General features: G+C 41.8%; 2 protein-coding genes across 7 annotated transcripts in view; one reads left to right on the forward strand and one right to left on the reverse strand.

Moving 5' to 3' along the window:
- The window catches only part of GPR161 (G protein-coupled receptor 161), a 51395-nt gene extending 42844 nt beyond the window's left edge, over positions 1 to 8551 (forward strand). For both annotated transcript variants that reach the window (XM_054693500.1, XM_037506539.2), the window contains exon 6: positions 1357 to 8551. In XM_054693500.1, coding sequence (XP_054549475.1) covers positions 1357 to 1622 — 266 coding nt within the window. In that variant the 3' untranslated portion in view covers positions 1623 to 8551. The remainder of the gene's footprint in view (positions 1 to 1356) is intronic.
- Positions 8552 to 9048: 497 nt separating this feature from the next.
- Positions 9049 to 16905, reverse strand: part of DCAF6 (DDB1 and CUL4 associated factor 6) — a 104636-nt gene continuing 96779 nt past the window's right edge. For all 5 annotated transcript variants that reach the window (XM_054693498.1, XM_054693497.1, XM_054693499.1 and 2 more), the window contains 4 exons: positions 14718 to 14874; positions 14049 to 14137; positions 12224 to 12329; positions 9049 to 9522 (listed from right to left, as the gene is read on the reverse strand). In XM_054693498.1, the coding sequence (XP_054549473.1) occupies positions 9458 to 9522; positions 12224 to 12329; positions 14049 to 14137; positions 14718 to 14874 (417 nt within the window). In that variant the 3' untranslated portion in view covers positions 9049 to 9457. The remainder of the gene's footprint in view (positions 9523 to 12223; positions 12330 to 14048; positions 14138 to 14717; positions 14875 to 16905) is intronic.

Raw genomic sequence — 16905 nt, forward strand, 5'->3', positions numbered from 1 at the left:
AGCAGGACACTTGAGTTCTGGCAGGGGGTGAGCTCTGCTCCCCGGTCCCTCCCTTTGCCCACTCCCCCTTGTTTTGAGCTCAGCCCCCTGCTCCAGGTCGCCTCCGAAACTTTGGAACTTGGAACCTGGTTAGAGGAGTGACAAGGGAGCCGTTCACACTGCTCACAGATGTCAGGATCTCTTTTTCCCTGAGTTCCACACATGAGGGCAACCCCCAACATGGCGGGTGGATGCGTGGGTTGGGACTGAAGATGTGCGTTATTCTAAAGAGTGAAAGGGAATGTGGGTCCTGTCAGAGTTTAGGTTTACAGTGAATCCTAGCTCTTCTGCCACCCTCTCCCTGAGTCCGGATCAACTGAGAGGGAGTCACCAAGGGCAGAGATCAAATCATCCCTTCATTGGCAGAGTGAACTCAGGAACAGCTGCTCGGCCTGCCAGCATCATGGGCTTTATAATCTATTCCTTCCATGTAAAGAAACGAATCTAAGCCCACCTCAGCCTGCCCAGCCCATGCAGGACCAAGCCTGCGCCTTGTGCCTCCTTAGTTGGGTGGCAGTGCGGATGGCGCCCTCTGCTGGTTGGGAGAGCCAGGTGCCGCTAGGCCACCTCAATCCTCGGAGTGAACCTCTGTGCAGGGTGAGGGCAGGGGACCCATCACTCTTTTTCCTCTTTGAGAGTGGGGTGGAAGTTGCCTGCTCTCCAGCAAATGTGAGGAGTAGGGGATAAATTGTTTCCCCAAAAATGTCCAAAGGAAAACAGGCGCCGATAACCACAGTAAGCTGGATGTGAGACTGATGACCCTCTCCTCTCCTGTTCATATCTGTCAGGGTCCTGATCCCGAAGGGCTGGAACTTTTCATGTTCCAACCCTGAGGTTCTCCGTGACTTTGGTAACTTCTGGGGGAGTATGGAGAGAAAAGTGTCAGTGTTTAGGGTCGGGGACGTTCTCAGTCGTAGACTTGCACTGTTCCAAGGAGCGGACAGACCAAGGAACACTTTCAAAGACTTAAAATCTTGAATATTAGTAACAACAAGGCTTCATCAAGCCTTTTTAATGGGCCATATGTAGGCTAAGCATCTTAGAAAGGATTGTTTAACATCACAATAACTTTATGAAGAGGTATATATCGTCTTTATTGTGAGAAGACTGAGGCTGGATAAAGTAATAGCAGAGGTTTCTCCCAGGTGCCAGGTAGGCGAGTCAAAGGTTCAAGCCTAGAGGAATTTGACTTCAGAAGCCATGTCCCTAAGGTCAGTTTGTCTCTCCTCCTGGGACAGTGACGTGACGGTAGCCATGTTCCTGTGATTGTCGCCGGCCCTGGCCCCTGGCTAACTTCTCTTCTGCATTCTCCCTTAGAAGCTGCCAAGAACCCTATCCTTCACGTGAAAGCCGAAGTGCACAAGTCCTTGGACAGTTACGCAGCCAGCTTGGCCAAAGCCATAGAGGCTGAGGCCAAAATCAACTTATTTGGGGAGGAGGCTCTTCCAGGGGTCCTGTTGACAGCGCGGTCTGTCCCGGGGACTGGCTTTGGGGGCCGCCGAGGCAGCCGGACATTGGCGAGCCAGAGGCTGCAGCTGCAGAGCATCGAGGAAGGGAACATCTTAGCTGCTGAACAGAGATGAGGGCCTCTGGGGATGTCCGTGGAAGGATGCCTATGATGGGCTGTGCCGGGACCCTGGGAGCATGGAAGAAACATCTGGTGTGCAGCCGCCAGAGAAAACACTGAAAACAATGTCTATATCCAGTGACTTCAGTGTCGGTGGTGAGGCAACATGTGGGCTTCGAAGTCCAGTGATGGGACCAGAGGCGTCTAAAGCACAACAAAAAGCAGATGGAAGTGTGGCTGTGACTTTGTGGGAGGTGGGCACAGCAGGGACTGGAGTCCAGGCCTTGAAAGGAAACCACATTGTGGGTTGTTCCCTCTTCTTCACGACCTATATCCAGGGGTCCAGCCACTTGTGGTCCAGACGCCCCAGAAGGGGGGCCCAGTACATTTGAGGACAGCACGTCTTGAGAAGCAAGATCACCCAGGGCTTCTACATGGTGACACAGGCAGTTTGCTGCCAGCAGTTCTACACTAACCTGTCCCGCAAGGTGCAGAGACCCTGCATCTAGTCCCACACCTCCAATATTGACTGTGACCTTGTCCTCAGGGCCTCTGCCCTGCCAGTCCTGGGAAGGGCAGCTCACAGGCAAAAGGGCAGAGGTCCAGGCAGGATCTGCTATTACTGAGGATGGGGACCCACCTCAACCACCTCCCTACTGACTGATTCTTTGGTACTTCAAAGGAAGGGAGAAACCACTATAAAAGATAGAAGAATGAAGCAGGTACCAGATGCTTCACTTCCAGAATTTAAAAATATCTTTTGGGTTAGGACACCACGATCTTACCGGGCCTGAAGGTGTTGCCACACAGCTGGGAAATGGAGAGCTGTTGTAGGAGGGATGCCCTTACCATAAGAAAATCTCGCTGGAGAGATTCTATTTGTGATTTCTGAAGGACCAGTTAGAATTGCTGGTCTTCAGTTTTGCAGGGAATATGCCCAAATGCAACAGTTACTATTTATTCCAACCCAGGGGAGGCATAATAAGCAATTGGAAGTGCCCAGGACCCATTGTCAGTGGCTTGGGTCTGGGCCCAGCTCCACCTCTTTTTCATTTGGGACATATGGCACCTCTCTGGACCAGCTAGACAGGGAATTGAGTGGTCTCCAAGACCATGCCCAACTCTCATCTTTAATGGTCTTTGAATGTGCTAGAGGCAGGGGAAAAAAGGGGCCCCACAGGCCAAACTTTATGTGGCCTTGAATGTGGTTTGTGATGAGCACTGGAAGCACTGTAGGCCCAGGTGTGTGGGCCTCTGAGGGGTATTTCGAGTCCAATCCTGATCGAATGTCAACCCGCAAGGCACATAGAGGAATGTAGGAGCAAGCCCTTTGTGTGGGGACTACAGATGAAATGTGGGTTGGGAGGACTGGCTGTGGTGACTTGCAAAGCCACTGGGTCACCTGTGTCTGCCCATTAACCTGATTAAATAAATTAAGCACAGGATGTAGCCTGCCTTCAAGAATTTCTGGTGGTCTGCAGACAGTAGACTGAAGAGATTCAGGAGTGACCACTCTGAGTTGGCAGCTCCTCCGGATAGTCATTCCCTTTGTGGTATTTCTTTTGGGTCTCACCAGCTTTGTGTGGGGACCAAAGGTTGGCTGGCCCCCTGGTCTGCAATTTGTAAGACTTAATAAGGCCCAGGGCTTGCTACCTTCATTGTGATGGAACAACTCCTCGCCAACTAATCCGGGTCTGCCAGCTGCAGACCTAAGTTCTAGACTGGAGTGGAAAGGAGCAGATGACTTTTCCAGGTGCAGAAGGCAATTTCCCCATGTGATTTGCTAAGATGTGTAGGGGGACAGGTTCTGCTCTCACTACTGAGCGGTATTCCTAAACCTGAGGGCATTTTGTTTTTTCTGTGTGTGTGTATGTGTGTGTATATATGTGTGTGTGTGTGTGTGTGTGTGTGTGTGTGTGTGTGTGTGTATATGTGTATGTGTATGTGTATATATATACACATACACATACACATATATTTCTAGCACTTATCTAGTTTCTAAAGAAACCACAATCCTGATCAGCAGAGGTAGGGCAGGGCAGAGACCTTTGCCTCTGGGCTGGAACACTCTGGGATGGCGTCTGTTAGGCCTTTAAAGTGCAGCAAATTGGCCTGAAATCTGGGGTTGGAGAGCACTTCCCCTGGCCTGCCCTCTGCTGGGCTTTGGGAAAGAGTCCTGAGCCCTGGTTCCCTCTGTCAAGCCCTGAAGTACTAGCATTTACTCTGAGCTAATCTGGAAATACTGCACTTCCCGAGAGGATTCGCCACTTCCCTTTCTTCCACTGGCTCGATTGGTTTGTTCATCCACCAGACACTGTGCATCTGGAGTGTCACTCTACTTTAGGGAGAGACCGAAGGGATACTGAGGCTCATAAATAACAAAGTCAAGTAATGGTTAGAGAAAGAGCTCAGAGTTCCAGGAGACAAGTATTTCCAACTAAGGGGTTAGTGCTCCATGAAGAGGGACTGTTTGAGCAAGCCTTGGTGGATGTCTGGCAGCTAGAACCAAATTCTGCATATTTCAGAAATTCAAATTTGTCTCAGTTCAGCTGAGACAGAAAGGGGAAGGAGGTGGGGAGGAAGAGGGAAGGGAGTAAGCAGAGCAAGAACCAGCAGATGGGTGGGGCGAGGAAGAGATGGTCTCACACATTTCTGAAATTTTGAGGCCATCTGCCCTCCCTGCAGGTCAAAACCTCAACTGGCCCCAATAAACCATAGGTTCCTAGCTTTATGCCGCCATGCGGTGGCAGTCCAAGGCCCTCCTAAGTGGGGCCAGATGGCCAGTGGCATGTTGGGACACTGCCGCTCACTGAAGTACCTGTCCTGTATCCCCTGGTTTTGACAGGACCACCGTTAGGGCTGATGCACATCTCTGCTTCTTACAGCAAGACTGTCCTTGACAGGGTCCTGTGCTATGCCCCAGATAGCCGTTTTGGAGGCTCTTGTAACCCAGAGGGGCTCTGGAGTTCCCCAACACAGTGTACAGCTCAGCAGCATCCCTCTTCCCCGGCCTGGGGCATCCAGGCGGGAGTGTGTGCCTTGGACACTAGGTGGCAGCAGTGTGACCATGATGCTGCAGGCAGTTCCCCAGTGAGGCCTAAGGATAAACCCCAAGGCTGCTTTGTTTCCGGCATAGAACACTCCTTTGAACTCCTGCTGTCCTCAGTTCTCAAAGGGCCACCCAGCCAGCTGGCTTATGTGTGTGACCCTACTAAGGGGCACAGGTGCTGCCACTGGTCAGCTGTGTGATCTTAAGCAAATCTCAGCTGTAGAAGTGGGTTGAGGAATGTAAGACAAGGGCCATCCTGGATTAATGTTCTTCGTCTCCTTTAAGGTACTGTTGTATAGTTTCTGCAAAGACTTGGGCAACCAGAGTCTGTGTTTGTAGTAGGCCAAGGTCCCTAGGGTGGGGTGGGAACAAGAAAAAGAGCTTGCATACAATGAGGGGAATCTCATTAGCCTGTTTTGATTGGACTGTATGAATGTTCCCACTTGGACAATATGTCCTGGAGGTACCTGCAGACTGGAGAGGGGTCTCTGGACAGACCCCAGAACACTCTTACAACATGTGTTCAGCCTTCAGCCTGACCCTTCTGTTGGGAAGGAAGCAAGGTGATGTGGTTACAATAGGACAAGGGGAACAAGCATGTGCTGAATGCCTGCTGTGTGCTCCGTATTAGTTAGGCACTTCCAAATACTTCTCTCCCATAGTGGCAACCAACCATGCAGGCTTTGGTTGGTATATTCTGGCTTCAGATCCCGCGCTGCTGCCATTTATTAGCTGGGTGTTTTGGGGCAGGTTAATCTTCATGTTTCCTCCCTGTAAATCGAGGCTTTAAAATCTTGCTACGTGGGGACGCAGGATGTAGGGGGCCTCTGTCATAGATGATTATGTGGATTAAAGCACCTAGCATGGTCCCTGCTGCAGAGTTATTGTTGAAGCGTCACACTCCCCAGTAACTCTGTGGGCGGTGTATTATTCATGTTTTACAGGCATCTGACAGGAAGTGAGAATCCTGAAAAGATAACTGTTATCCTAGATAGGAAGTGCTGGAGGTTGTTGCCATGGGGATTATCCTATGTGCTGTATGGCATGCCCATCCTTTGGGACAGGAAGGGGAAGACAATAGAAAGGAGGGAGGAAAGGCTGAGTAGCATTTGGAATTCGAGAATCATGAAGGAGGAAAAATAAACTTTTCTGTTAATGGCTATCAAAGATGCTGCAACCCTGGGGCCTGGTTTAGCAGCCCAGATCATAGCACATGCTCAGCCTTTGCCTCCCTTGGAGCCTGGAAGGGAAGCTCTCATGGGGATGTGCCCTGGGAGCTGAGCGCAGCCTTGTCCTTTGGAAACAGTCACAGTTTGGCTGTGGCTATGGTGTTCACAGTCTCTGATCCTCTAAGCCCCTTCGAGTGGGTGAGAAGGGGTACAGGGCAGGAATCCAGATTTCTACCCACAATGTGGGCAGAACCCCAGGTGAAACCTGTGGGGAGAGCAGGGAAATCACAGCTGTCATGCTGATGAAAGGGAATGGCTGGGGTCACAGTCATATGTGAGTACAAGAGAGGCAGCCAATGGTCCTGGGTTGGGGACAGGGGACACAGAATGCAGGAAGGGCGAGGGCAATGAAAGAACTGTCCTAGGCCTCCAAGTGAGTTGAGCCACAGTGAGGACCAAACCTCACTTGGTCTTGGCTGTGTGACTGAGAGGAGGAAGGAGGCAGACTTGCAGCTGGAGGTGGAGTGACAGTTACAGGTCACCTCCATCGGGAGAATAGGTGGGCTGGGCTGGGCTTCCTCAGAAATGAGTCCAGGAGACAGGCCCAAGTATGTGAATGGATTCATTAGAAAGAATTCAAGCACAAACTCAAATTTGCACAAGATTACCAAGAACACAGTTTTGCTCAGTGTTATTTTTAGGAGAACATATAATACACAGAGCTGTGTTCATTTCTCCCCAAAAGCACTTTTCTGAGCTGAGTTATATTAATAGTTTAGGAATCAGAAGCCACTTGTTTCTCCTTCTGACACCACCATTTTGAAATGTCATATCATAGGCACATCACTCTCTCCCAGAGGTAAGGACTCCAGGGGAGGGTGATGGGGCTTGGGCTGGCAAGGCCACGCCTACGGCACAACAGGAGTCTGTGTGCCCCGCAGTGACCTGAAGTGAGAGGTGGAGACAGGCTGGAGGGAGAGTCCCATGCTGAAGCTCCCTGATGCAAAAGTGGTAAAAAAAAAAAAAAAACCATCCTTCAAAAAACAAAAACAAAAACAAAAAAACAAGGTAATCCTGAAACGTATTCCACTAAGTTTTTGGATTTTTTTTAAAAGATAAAAGTGTTTAGGATTATTGTAAATCAGTATTTATAAACAAGCAAAAGTGTATTTAGAATAGTTTTGTTTACCTGATTAAATATTTGCTTTTGGTACGTGTATAGCTGTGGAAATTATGAATTTGTTCTTTGACTTGTGGAGTTTTTTGGGGTGTCCCCCCTTTATGCCTAATTTTCTGTGGCCATATCCCTCTTTCTAGCCTCCCTTCCCATGGGCTAAAAAGAGGAAGGGCTGACTAGGAAGGGGATGATTTTAGCAAAATGAGGCGGGGAGGTGTCCATACCACAGTCAACCTGGGTACATCCTCCAAGCATTTGTCATAATCTCCCCAAGGCAATTCTATTCCTGGAGTACTGTTCAATGACTTCTCAGCATGACCAAGAAATAAAACTGTTAACCCAAGTTTTTAAAGGAGGTTCAGTGAAGAACAATGTCATGCCATAAACAAAGGCAGAGGTGGGTGGGGTTACTACTGAGACTCAGAACCACCTCAGGGCACAAAGTGCACCCCCCTGATCTAACCCCTCGCCTGCTACAACTGAAGTTATATTTTTTTTTGCCAAGTAGGTATGTGAATGCTAGGGTCCAGTGCTGAACTTTCTGGGGTCCCTTCTCCATGAACACACACTGACGCTTAAAGTGGCTAGGCTTGTCAGCTCTGCCCGTATGCGGTGTTTTCTCTCTGCTGCCTCCTCGACTGTGGTCTGGCCTGCTCGGCTCCTCTGAAACACCTATCATCAGAACTGCAAAACAGCTAAAGGAAGGGGACTTCATTCCTTTGACAAATACCATTACATTAAATAACAGTTTAAGAGCAGTTGTGGGTTCCCAGCAAAACTGAGTAGAGTGTTTGGAGTTCTCATATACTCCCTGTGCCCTCAACCCTGACTCTCCCACTATCAATATCCTGTGCCAGAGTGGACAGATACTATTTTGATATTCTTCTAGTATTTTTCCTGCCAAAGGGGTTACTCCATGACCCCACTATCTTCTTGGAGTCTTTACTCTGTCAGTTCTCTGACACCAATCTGTAGTGTATTCCTGTTAGTGTTTTATTACAATGGAAGAAATAATGTCACATTATATGCTTATCATAGTCATTGTTTTGTAAAGATTTTTATCCTTCATGTAGTCCTAATGGCCCCTGGGACATAGATGGTTCAAGCTACTATGGTTACTCTTATTTTAGAGCGGGGGAGAACCCCAGAGAAGTCAGATGGCTTGAGCACCTCACACAACTAAGAGAGGACTAGGAAGTAAGGCTGCGCTTTCTGGAAATCATGCAGTGCCCTCATTTGGCTGAAGCTTGACTCTCTTTTCCTGTATGATCAGTGACCATATCCGCTGGTGTAGACACATGCGTTCACCATAACTGCTCAATGGTACAGTCCAGCTGAACTCACTGACCCAACTAAAAAGTTATTTATTCTCTATCCAAAAATCAAACCTTCCATCTCAGCAGCAAATATTCTTTGGTTTGCAGAAATCCTGTGGGGAAGAGCACTCTCTGGTCTCTACATGGGACAGGAATGCTTTGCTTGGTTATACCTAGGAGACCATTCAAAGCCCAGCAGGAGAGAAGAGCAGTATGGCAATTTAGGAGAGGGGAGAGAGGATGGGAGGGGGGCAGGGAGCATGGTGGGGCGGGGGAGGGGTCAGGTCCAGAGAAGCAGGTTCAGGTTATAGCCTCTAAGATACAGGCCTGAGTACAGATGCCTTAAATTGGGTGAAAGTGGACACCAGAGGTAAGGAAGACAAGAACTTAGAAGACTAGATGGCCAACAACTTCAGCTGAAATCTAGAAGTCAGAGAGAGGAAGCCAGAGCTTCGAAAACTAGCTTAGGTTAACATAACATGTAAAATCCATGAAGCTCTGTCATTTTTGTTTGAAGCCTGACTCCCATATGTACTGCTAACCATGAGAAATGATGGTAGGAGATAAAGTACATTGGAATGAGAAAGAAAAAAAAACTCTTCTATACACTTCTATCACACAGAAATCAAAATAAGAACATGTTATTAAATTTAGGAAAAGAACAGAGTCTTATGTACAGAAAAATTAGAAAACATGGGTCAAAGTAAGAAGATATTAAATAAAAAGTCAAATTCAGGATATCTTAAAACCACCAAGTTCTTTACTTAGAAAGCAACAAACATGCAAATGGCAAGTGTAGAAATTTATTTGAACCAACATTTTCACTATAATGAAAATTATTCTTCAACATTGATCCAAGCTCCCACATCTGAAGGTTAGGGAAAATATTGCACTTTGCATTTTCTAGCACTCTGCATTCATGGCAAAAGGTTTTAAAAACATTTTGCTAGTTTTGCTTTACAAACTCTCCCAAATTCATGCACACAATCATTCCAAACCAATGTTAGGTTATCCTCCCCAAAAGGAAAAAACTCCAGAAAATCATAACCTTAAAATTGCACTAATGCTCTGTAAAGAAAAAATATAGTAAATGTCTTATACAAATTTTAGAACGTCTAAGTGCTTGCCAATAGGATCTGATTATTCCTCATCCTCGTTTTCATTCTCCTGACCAGAGCCTTCTGATCTGTCACCCTCCAACCGGTCTGGAAAACACAAGACAGGAGATTCACAAAAAAAGAAATACTTTTATTTTAGTATGACAATTAAAACACTTTTCAATGTCTTTTACTTACAGTTGATCAAAATACATAAAATTTAACAAATTCTTATGTGAAAAACAGTTCATTACTGAGGATAATTTTTGTTTCGGGATAAAAGGAGGGAACAGGATATTAATTTTGACTATTCATGTAATCTAAACATAAAAAGTAAGCAGAAAAAATCCTAAAGATCTTAATATATTATGGTCTACTTCCGTGGTCAGTTTTCAAACTGTTCTTGAGTGTCAGAGTCTAAGGAGGTAGATCAGATGTCACCAGGGGAGAGACAAGGGGAGAGGGCGGCAGGCTGCATGAGAGAATCTGGGACCATTTTTGAGCATCTATGTATTTCTTTTTATAAAAAGTTTTATAATAAATTATCTGCTATGCTCCAGGAATTGTGCTAAGAACTAAGGACACAATGGTGACTGAAAGTGACACAGTCTTCACCTTCCAAGAGTTTTTATAGATTAAATACAGATGAACATTCAATTACAAACTGGTGCATGAGCACAGCATGTCCTTCTGAGCTGTCATGACTTACCCTGGCTGGCACTCTGCTTGGGATACTTCCGCCCAATTCTTCAGCTATACAGGTGCTGCTTGTACATTTCAATACAATTACTATCCACTTTGTGAAAGTTTTACTGGACTTTTTTAAAACACCCAACTGGTGGAATTATAAGCTCTTTTCTCCACATTTCAGATACTCTTGTATAAACCCTACAATGATGCTCCCACTCAGTTCACTGCCTGTTTTCTTGTAGGCTAGACTGGGAGCTATGGGCGGCCAGGAGCTATTTCTACTTATCTTAAAGCCTCAGGGCCTAGTACAAGAAGTTTAATGAAGGTTCACCCAATAAATGAATATTTATCATGTAAAATGATAATTTACATTAGGAAATATAAAGAAGCTAACAGAAAACTTTTCTCCAAGGTAACACGAGAATGTATGGAAAGGTTAAGGTTAGATATAGGGAGAACTGTTTAATCCTACTGTCAATAGCAAGAGAAGACTGAATCCTGAGGTTTTGTTACCTGTTAACACTATTCCCACTGGATTGGAAGTTAACACCACCATCTAACTGTCCAAGTGAATGAAATGAAATCCCCTCTATGCTAACCCCATTTCAGTGTTAAGGTAATGAGATTATGTATATGATTTGTAACCTGTATTAAACAGATTTTAGCTGATATTATGTAAAGCATTCAGTTAATGGTTTTAAAATAAGTAAGTTAAGATTTGAATAGACCTTCATAGATCATGAAGGAATCAAACACAGTGGCAGAATTTCTGACCAATAAAAGGCTTCGAAGGGGTGGTACTATAAGGTTACACTATTTTTTGTGCGATTTTCTTTCATGAGAAAACAAAATGAAGTTGCTATTCTTCTTAAGTAGATTATCTTGAACAGGAGTCCTCGACACCACTGACTACACTGGACAACCTATTCTGTCCTATTAGTGGACTATGAGGAAGCAATATCCACCTATTTCAAAGGGTTTAGTTTTCTTACCTAAATTTTTTTGGTTGTCACACTATGAATGAAGATATGAGGGAAAAGGAGGGTTAAGAAATGTCATGGCCTTTAAATCAGGGAGTTCAGAGTAGGTGAAAGAATTCTGCAGAGTCCAAAGCAAGCCATAAGGATGTAAGGCCAAGGGTTCCTTACACACATAACAGAATAATTGACAGTGGCTTCCAGAATGAGGAAGAGGGCACAATAGCTCTTTTCTCAAATCCAACTTATTCAACTGCTGCAGAGTCATCTCTCTCAGAATGTAAACCCAATTTCTAAGAAATAAATTAAATGAAAACTTTTGTTTATGAAGTTCTACTGAGGGAGTAAAACTGCAAAGTTGTTCAAGCGACAAATCTTTGGCAACTATAGACTAAGAAGGTCTAAGTTATTATAAATGACCTTTGTAAAAGGGTTGGAGCTGAATGAGGAAAGATTGGAAATGTCTGGCATGATGCCTGATACATTGTAGTACTTACAGATGGTGGCTGTTATTATCGTTAAATGATAGGTAATACTCCAGCTATGAAGAAATTTGATTTATGAAGTCAGTGAAGTGATAAATATGCTTTTGTTTGATAAACATGTTTTGTTTATAGTACTGTATATTTTCTGTTGTTATGAATATAGATTATTCAATTCTTTCTTTAACATTATCTGTAATACACATATTCTGTGTATCTGTGGCACTGAACCTCACAGTTTATCATCTAAAACCAACAAGCAAAAAAACTGAAAAAGATATGCTGAAGTATCCTTTTCAATAATGGCAATGTGTCATGTTGATTTTTGTCTCAGCTGTGATTAATTTTGACCAAACCCACCATTAAACAGTACTTAATATATTTTACAGTTTATTGTATGATCCTCTCCTCTGAGAAGTAAAGCACAGGTGATGAAAGTTTTTAAGTCTTTCATTTTGGTACTTTTTGATAAATTTAAGTCCAAGAGGAAATAAGTTATTGTACTAAGATGAAGCAGTCACAGAATTCCTGGTTCAGATATTAAGCTGCCTTCATTTTGTGATTTAAGGAAATTATATAACACCCCTTTCAATAGATATTAAGTAGCACATGTTTTTCAGATATAATAAGTGAATTTAATAGTACATGGACAGTTCTTACCAGCTCGGATATGATTCAATGAAGCCAACATCCTCAACATGAAAGAGGCTGGAACTGTAATGGTGTTTCTAGTCTCTTCCAGCATAAGTTCATTTCTAGTTATAACCTATGAGGCAAGTTAAGCAACCATGTCAAAGATCGTAAGAGTGACTGGAGATTAGGAGAACAAAAAAAATCAGAAGGTCTTAGGAGAAATGACTACATAAGCTTGCTGTTTGTATTTCCACCTTAAGCTATTCAGTGCCAAACAATTACTTCAACTTGCATTTGAGGGAGTAAGAAACTGGCAGAAAGATAAAGGTCAAATTTTGAAGTTAATCATCTAAGAATTTCAATTAACTTTTACTTGTAATTTGTTTTCCAAAGCAGTCTGTTTTATGTCTGCTTATCATTTTTGGTAATTTTAGTAACATAGTAGTATTAAATTATTGTCCCTGGGTTACTTGACTTCTCTGAGAAAATGTTACTTTGACTGAGGCTAAGTAATATGGGGATGAAAACCTTTTTGACAAATTATTGATGCCTTGTATCTTACGGATGAAGAAAAAGACAGAATGAATATCCATGAATACCTACAGATCTAACATACAACCATGGGCAAAGGAAAAAAAGGAAGAAGGAAAGTAGTGTGAGAGGAAAAAAAAAATGCTAATATGATCAACAATTCTCCAGCTATATCAAATACATTTTCAACTTGCAAGGGTGTCACCCAGGGACCTTTACAACTTTGCCCCACCTACCTTTTTAGACAACTGAGCTGTTTTCTCACATGAACTCTATCTATTTTCAGCACTCTGATGGTTCATTTATCCTCTCATAATTTGGCATATGCTGTCTCAAATGCTCCTTTGTTCCTTGTCTGCCTGATGAATTCAGTCTAATTTTTATTTCCTCTGTGAGGACTTCCCCATTGCAGTTGTTCCATTTATGAATTCAGGTGTTGTTATTTATAAGTTTCCAAAACACCACACGTACATCTCTGACTGATAATGATCACACTATATTCTAGCTGACTGTTCATGTATCTGTCTTCCCAGGAGTCTAGAAGCTCTGAGGGCATGGTTTATCTTTTCAAATTCATCCCACTGTTTTACATATACCAAGTGTTTCATAAATGTCTATTAAATGAGTGAAAAAATATATGGGAATTGTGCTGTGAATTGTCAACTTTGGTCTAGAGTACTGGCTTCCCAACCTACTAACATTTTTAGCAATGGACTCTTATTTTATTTTGTATTAAGCAGTGTAGCATCAACTCACCCATCCACAGAAGTACAACAGTTAATGGACCTTCATTTTTGTAAGAAATCTTATGTAGAAACTCATAAATAAAAACCCTGCTTAAAGTTGGGGAGGGGAAAGGCCCAGAGTTCAGGTTTTCTATCTACCTTTCCTTTCATAATTCTGTAAGAAATCTAGAGCTTCATAGAACTCAATGTGAAAACTATTAACAAGAAGCTAAAGAAATTTTAAAATATAAAGGAAAAAATTCTCCAATTATCTGTTCTGCTATCTGGCTACCATTATGGAGAACAGCTATAATAAACTATTCTCTTAAGACAATTTTTTTTAAAGAACAATTTTTCCTAAATAATACATTTAATATGGCATTAGTAATAATTCATATTCTAATTAGCAAAATGCATTTCAATTTTACCTTTCTAGTTTACAGGCACTTTTTCTAAATTTTTCTTTTTCTTAAAATTTAGCTTCGTTGATTGCATTAACTTGTTTATGTTCCAAATTAATATTGAGCTGTTTTAATTTAAAAAAATTTAATAACACAGTGAAATATGGTCTATACTAAGTATAATAAAAATCTTACTTCATCAGCAAGTTTTCGGTTAAAAATCCTTGACTCTTCTAGTGGTGACCAGATCTTTATGTCATAATCTATGCCAGATGAGGCTAGAACTAGAAATAAAATGTACATATTAATATAAAACTTAGAAACAGTCCATTAATTCAAGACATGCATATATGTGTATATAGAGCAAAACTGAGCAGGAATGGAAAAGGACTGGTACATTTAATTACTAACTGAGAATACTACTTTCACTTTCCTAAAATATAATTTTAAGACCATCTTGAAATCACTCAAATTTCTTTCTTACTCACTGCTCTTTTATGAGGACCTGGGTAATTTCAAATGGAATACAAGAACAACCCAGTGCTCCTTTGTTCTGCTAAATTAATTCAGACATAAAGACTATAAAGGTTCAACTTGGGTAAGTAATGAAAAGTTCAGTGAGTCAAACCATTTAGAACTGAAAAATTTAGAATATTAGGAGAATACCTTTTTAACTTCCATACTTTCTGCCAAAAGCAGGTTATAGGCCTTTTCTGTTTTAAACCTGAGTAGAGCTATAATCGACTCTGGTGGTTACCTACGAGGATAATTTGGATTATTCTTATATTAACAACTAGGAAAAAACAGGAGCTGATGAATCACACTTATGACTTCTCGCCCTTGCCTTCTAAAAGGTCATCTTACTTGGGTCAAATGGATGTGGCTGCAGGCAGTTTACCACATGATTGTCAGCTTCCAGAAGCATTAAATGCTCAGCAGTGTGGCGATCCCAGATGAAGATATGGCCACAGTCAGAGCCACTCATTACAAAGTTAGCACCCCAGAAATTGGCTTCTTTTATCTGAGAGGAGGTTATAAGAAAATTCAAGTCAAAGTCATTAAAACAAGTTTAAAAATGTGTTAGTTTAGAAAATAAAACAAATTGAAAAGTCTTTGTCATCTAGTATCTTAAAATCATGATGGATGGAGATTTATCAGCAGGGGTGATATGTCATAAGTAATGAAAAGTTCCCCAATAAGATAGGGATTTTGCTTTGTTATATTAATACTATATTTATATTGTGTGAAATAGTCCTTGGTAAATAGTAAGTACTGAATTAATAACTGCTAAATAAATGAAGGGGATTTGAAAGTTTTGGACAGAAAAATGGAAATACATACACACACACTGAACTTAAATAGTTCTATTTGAACTTTACAATAAGAACAGGGAAAAAATGAATTGTTTCCTTCTGTATTTTGCTTTATGCCAAAAGGTCAAAAAGAACCAAACTTTTTATTAGCTATTAGAAGTTCTCACAAGTGAGAAGGAAATGCTATAAATAAACATTTATTTCTGGGAAGCAATGAAACAAAGGAATATCATGTATTAGAATAATTATAATGACATTTTCAATGGATGTACCCAATGATTCATCAAAAATCTTTGTACTTTGGATAAGATTTTTTTTCAATCATTTTATCTGCAGCTGCTATTATGGTATTTTGGGCAAAATAAAAGAGAGGAGTGAGTTTTGCTATTACTTGGATCTATTGTATATTTACTTCTTTTCCTATCTCATTCTTACTCCTATTTTCATCCAAAATTTTAACTGGCAAACTGCAAGAAATATACATTGGCAACTTCTATTAATAATGATGATTAAATTGTTTTTAGAATGATTAAACTGTTAATATCAAATATTTATATTTTATAAATAAATATACATTTATTTATGAGAGCTAATTATTTTTCCTCCCCAAGGTAACCTTTTGCCCAGACCCTGAAGAAGCAGATTAAAACCAATTCTGTAGGTACTTTTTGCTAATTCAATGAGTGTAAAAGAAGAACAATTTCCAGATATGAATGGTTTGGAGTAACACTTAAACTAATCATCTTGCAAGATTCTTGTAAATAACACTATAGATAGAAAAAGTTACTATAATAAATCCTTTCTTGTCAGTCTTGAAAGGGTTACAATTAAAGTTATCTGACTATATTTTGCAATGAATCTGAATTCATATATGCAAATACTTCTCTCCAAAGCCAACAAAGGGTGCTAATACAAGCCAAAAAAAAATCTACCAGAGGGCAGACAGCAAATCAGAGACCAAAAAAGAAACAATGATTACTGCTGAGTTAAATTTTAAAAAATTGTACAATTGAATATTTTTTATTTTAGTATTTTACATCATTTTTATTTTTGTACAATGAATGCTTTCTCCTCTCGGGTATAGTCCCTGTAAAATTCCCACCACCAATTCACCTGTGCACCATCACCATAGTCCCTGTGCTCTTCCCTCCCCTGTTTTGATTCTTCTCCTTCCCCTTCCCCTGTAGCATATCTCTGATTTATATAGTTACCCGTTAATTTTTAAAAATTTATTATAATTATTATTTTCCCCCCCAATCCCTTATTTGGTTCCCCTATATTCTTCCTGTAAGTGAAACCATCTGATATTTTTCTTTTTCCTTCTGGCTTATTTCACTGAGCATAATCCCAGGAAGGTAGAATATTTTTATAAAAATAATGGTCTTTCACAATATGCTATGAGACTTTAAGAAACATGTTTGGGTAAAAAAGTAATTGTGAGGGCCTCCCTGGTGGTGCGGAGGCGCAGTGGTTGAGCGCTGGGTTGCAAAGCTGCCTGCAGCCTCTGCGGCGCCGGTTTGATCCCTGGTCACCGGCGAGGGTCCCACATGGTGTGCAGACCTCTCCTGCCGTCCGCTGCTCCCCTCGCAGTGTATTTCATCAGTCTGCCTGTTCTACTCTCTGCTCTGGCTCTGGTGAATTCTCTCACCCTCCCGCGCTTCTGACTGTACCCAGTGCTTGTATAAATAAATAAATAAATCTTAAAAAAAAAAAAAAAGTAATTGTGAACATGCAATAAT

Source organism: Talpa occidentalis, unplaced genomic scaffold (genome assembly GCF_014898055.3).
Source record: "Talpa occidentalis isolate TD23 unplaced genomic scaffold, MPIMG_talOcc4v2.1 talOcc4.12, whole genome shotgun sequence".
Classification (NCBI taxonomy): Eukaryota; Metazoa; Chordata; class Mammalia; order Eulipotyphla; family Talpidae; genus Talpa; species Talpa occidentalis.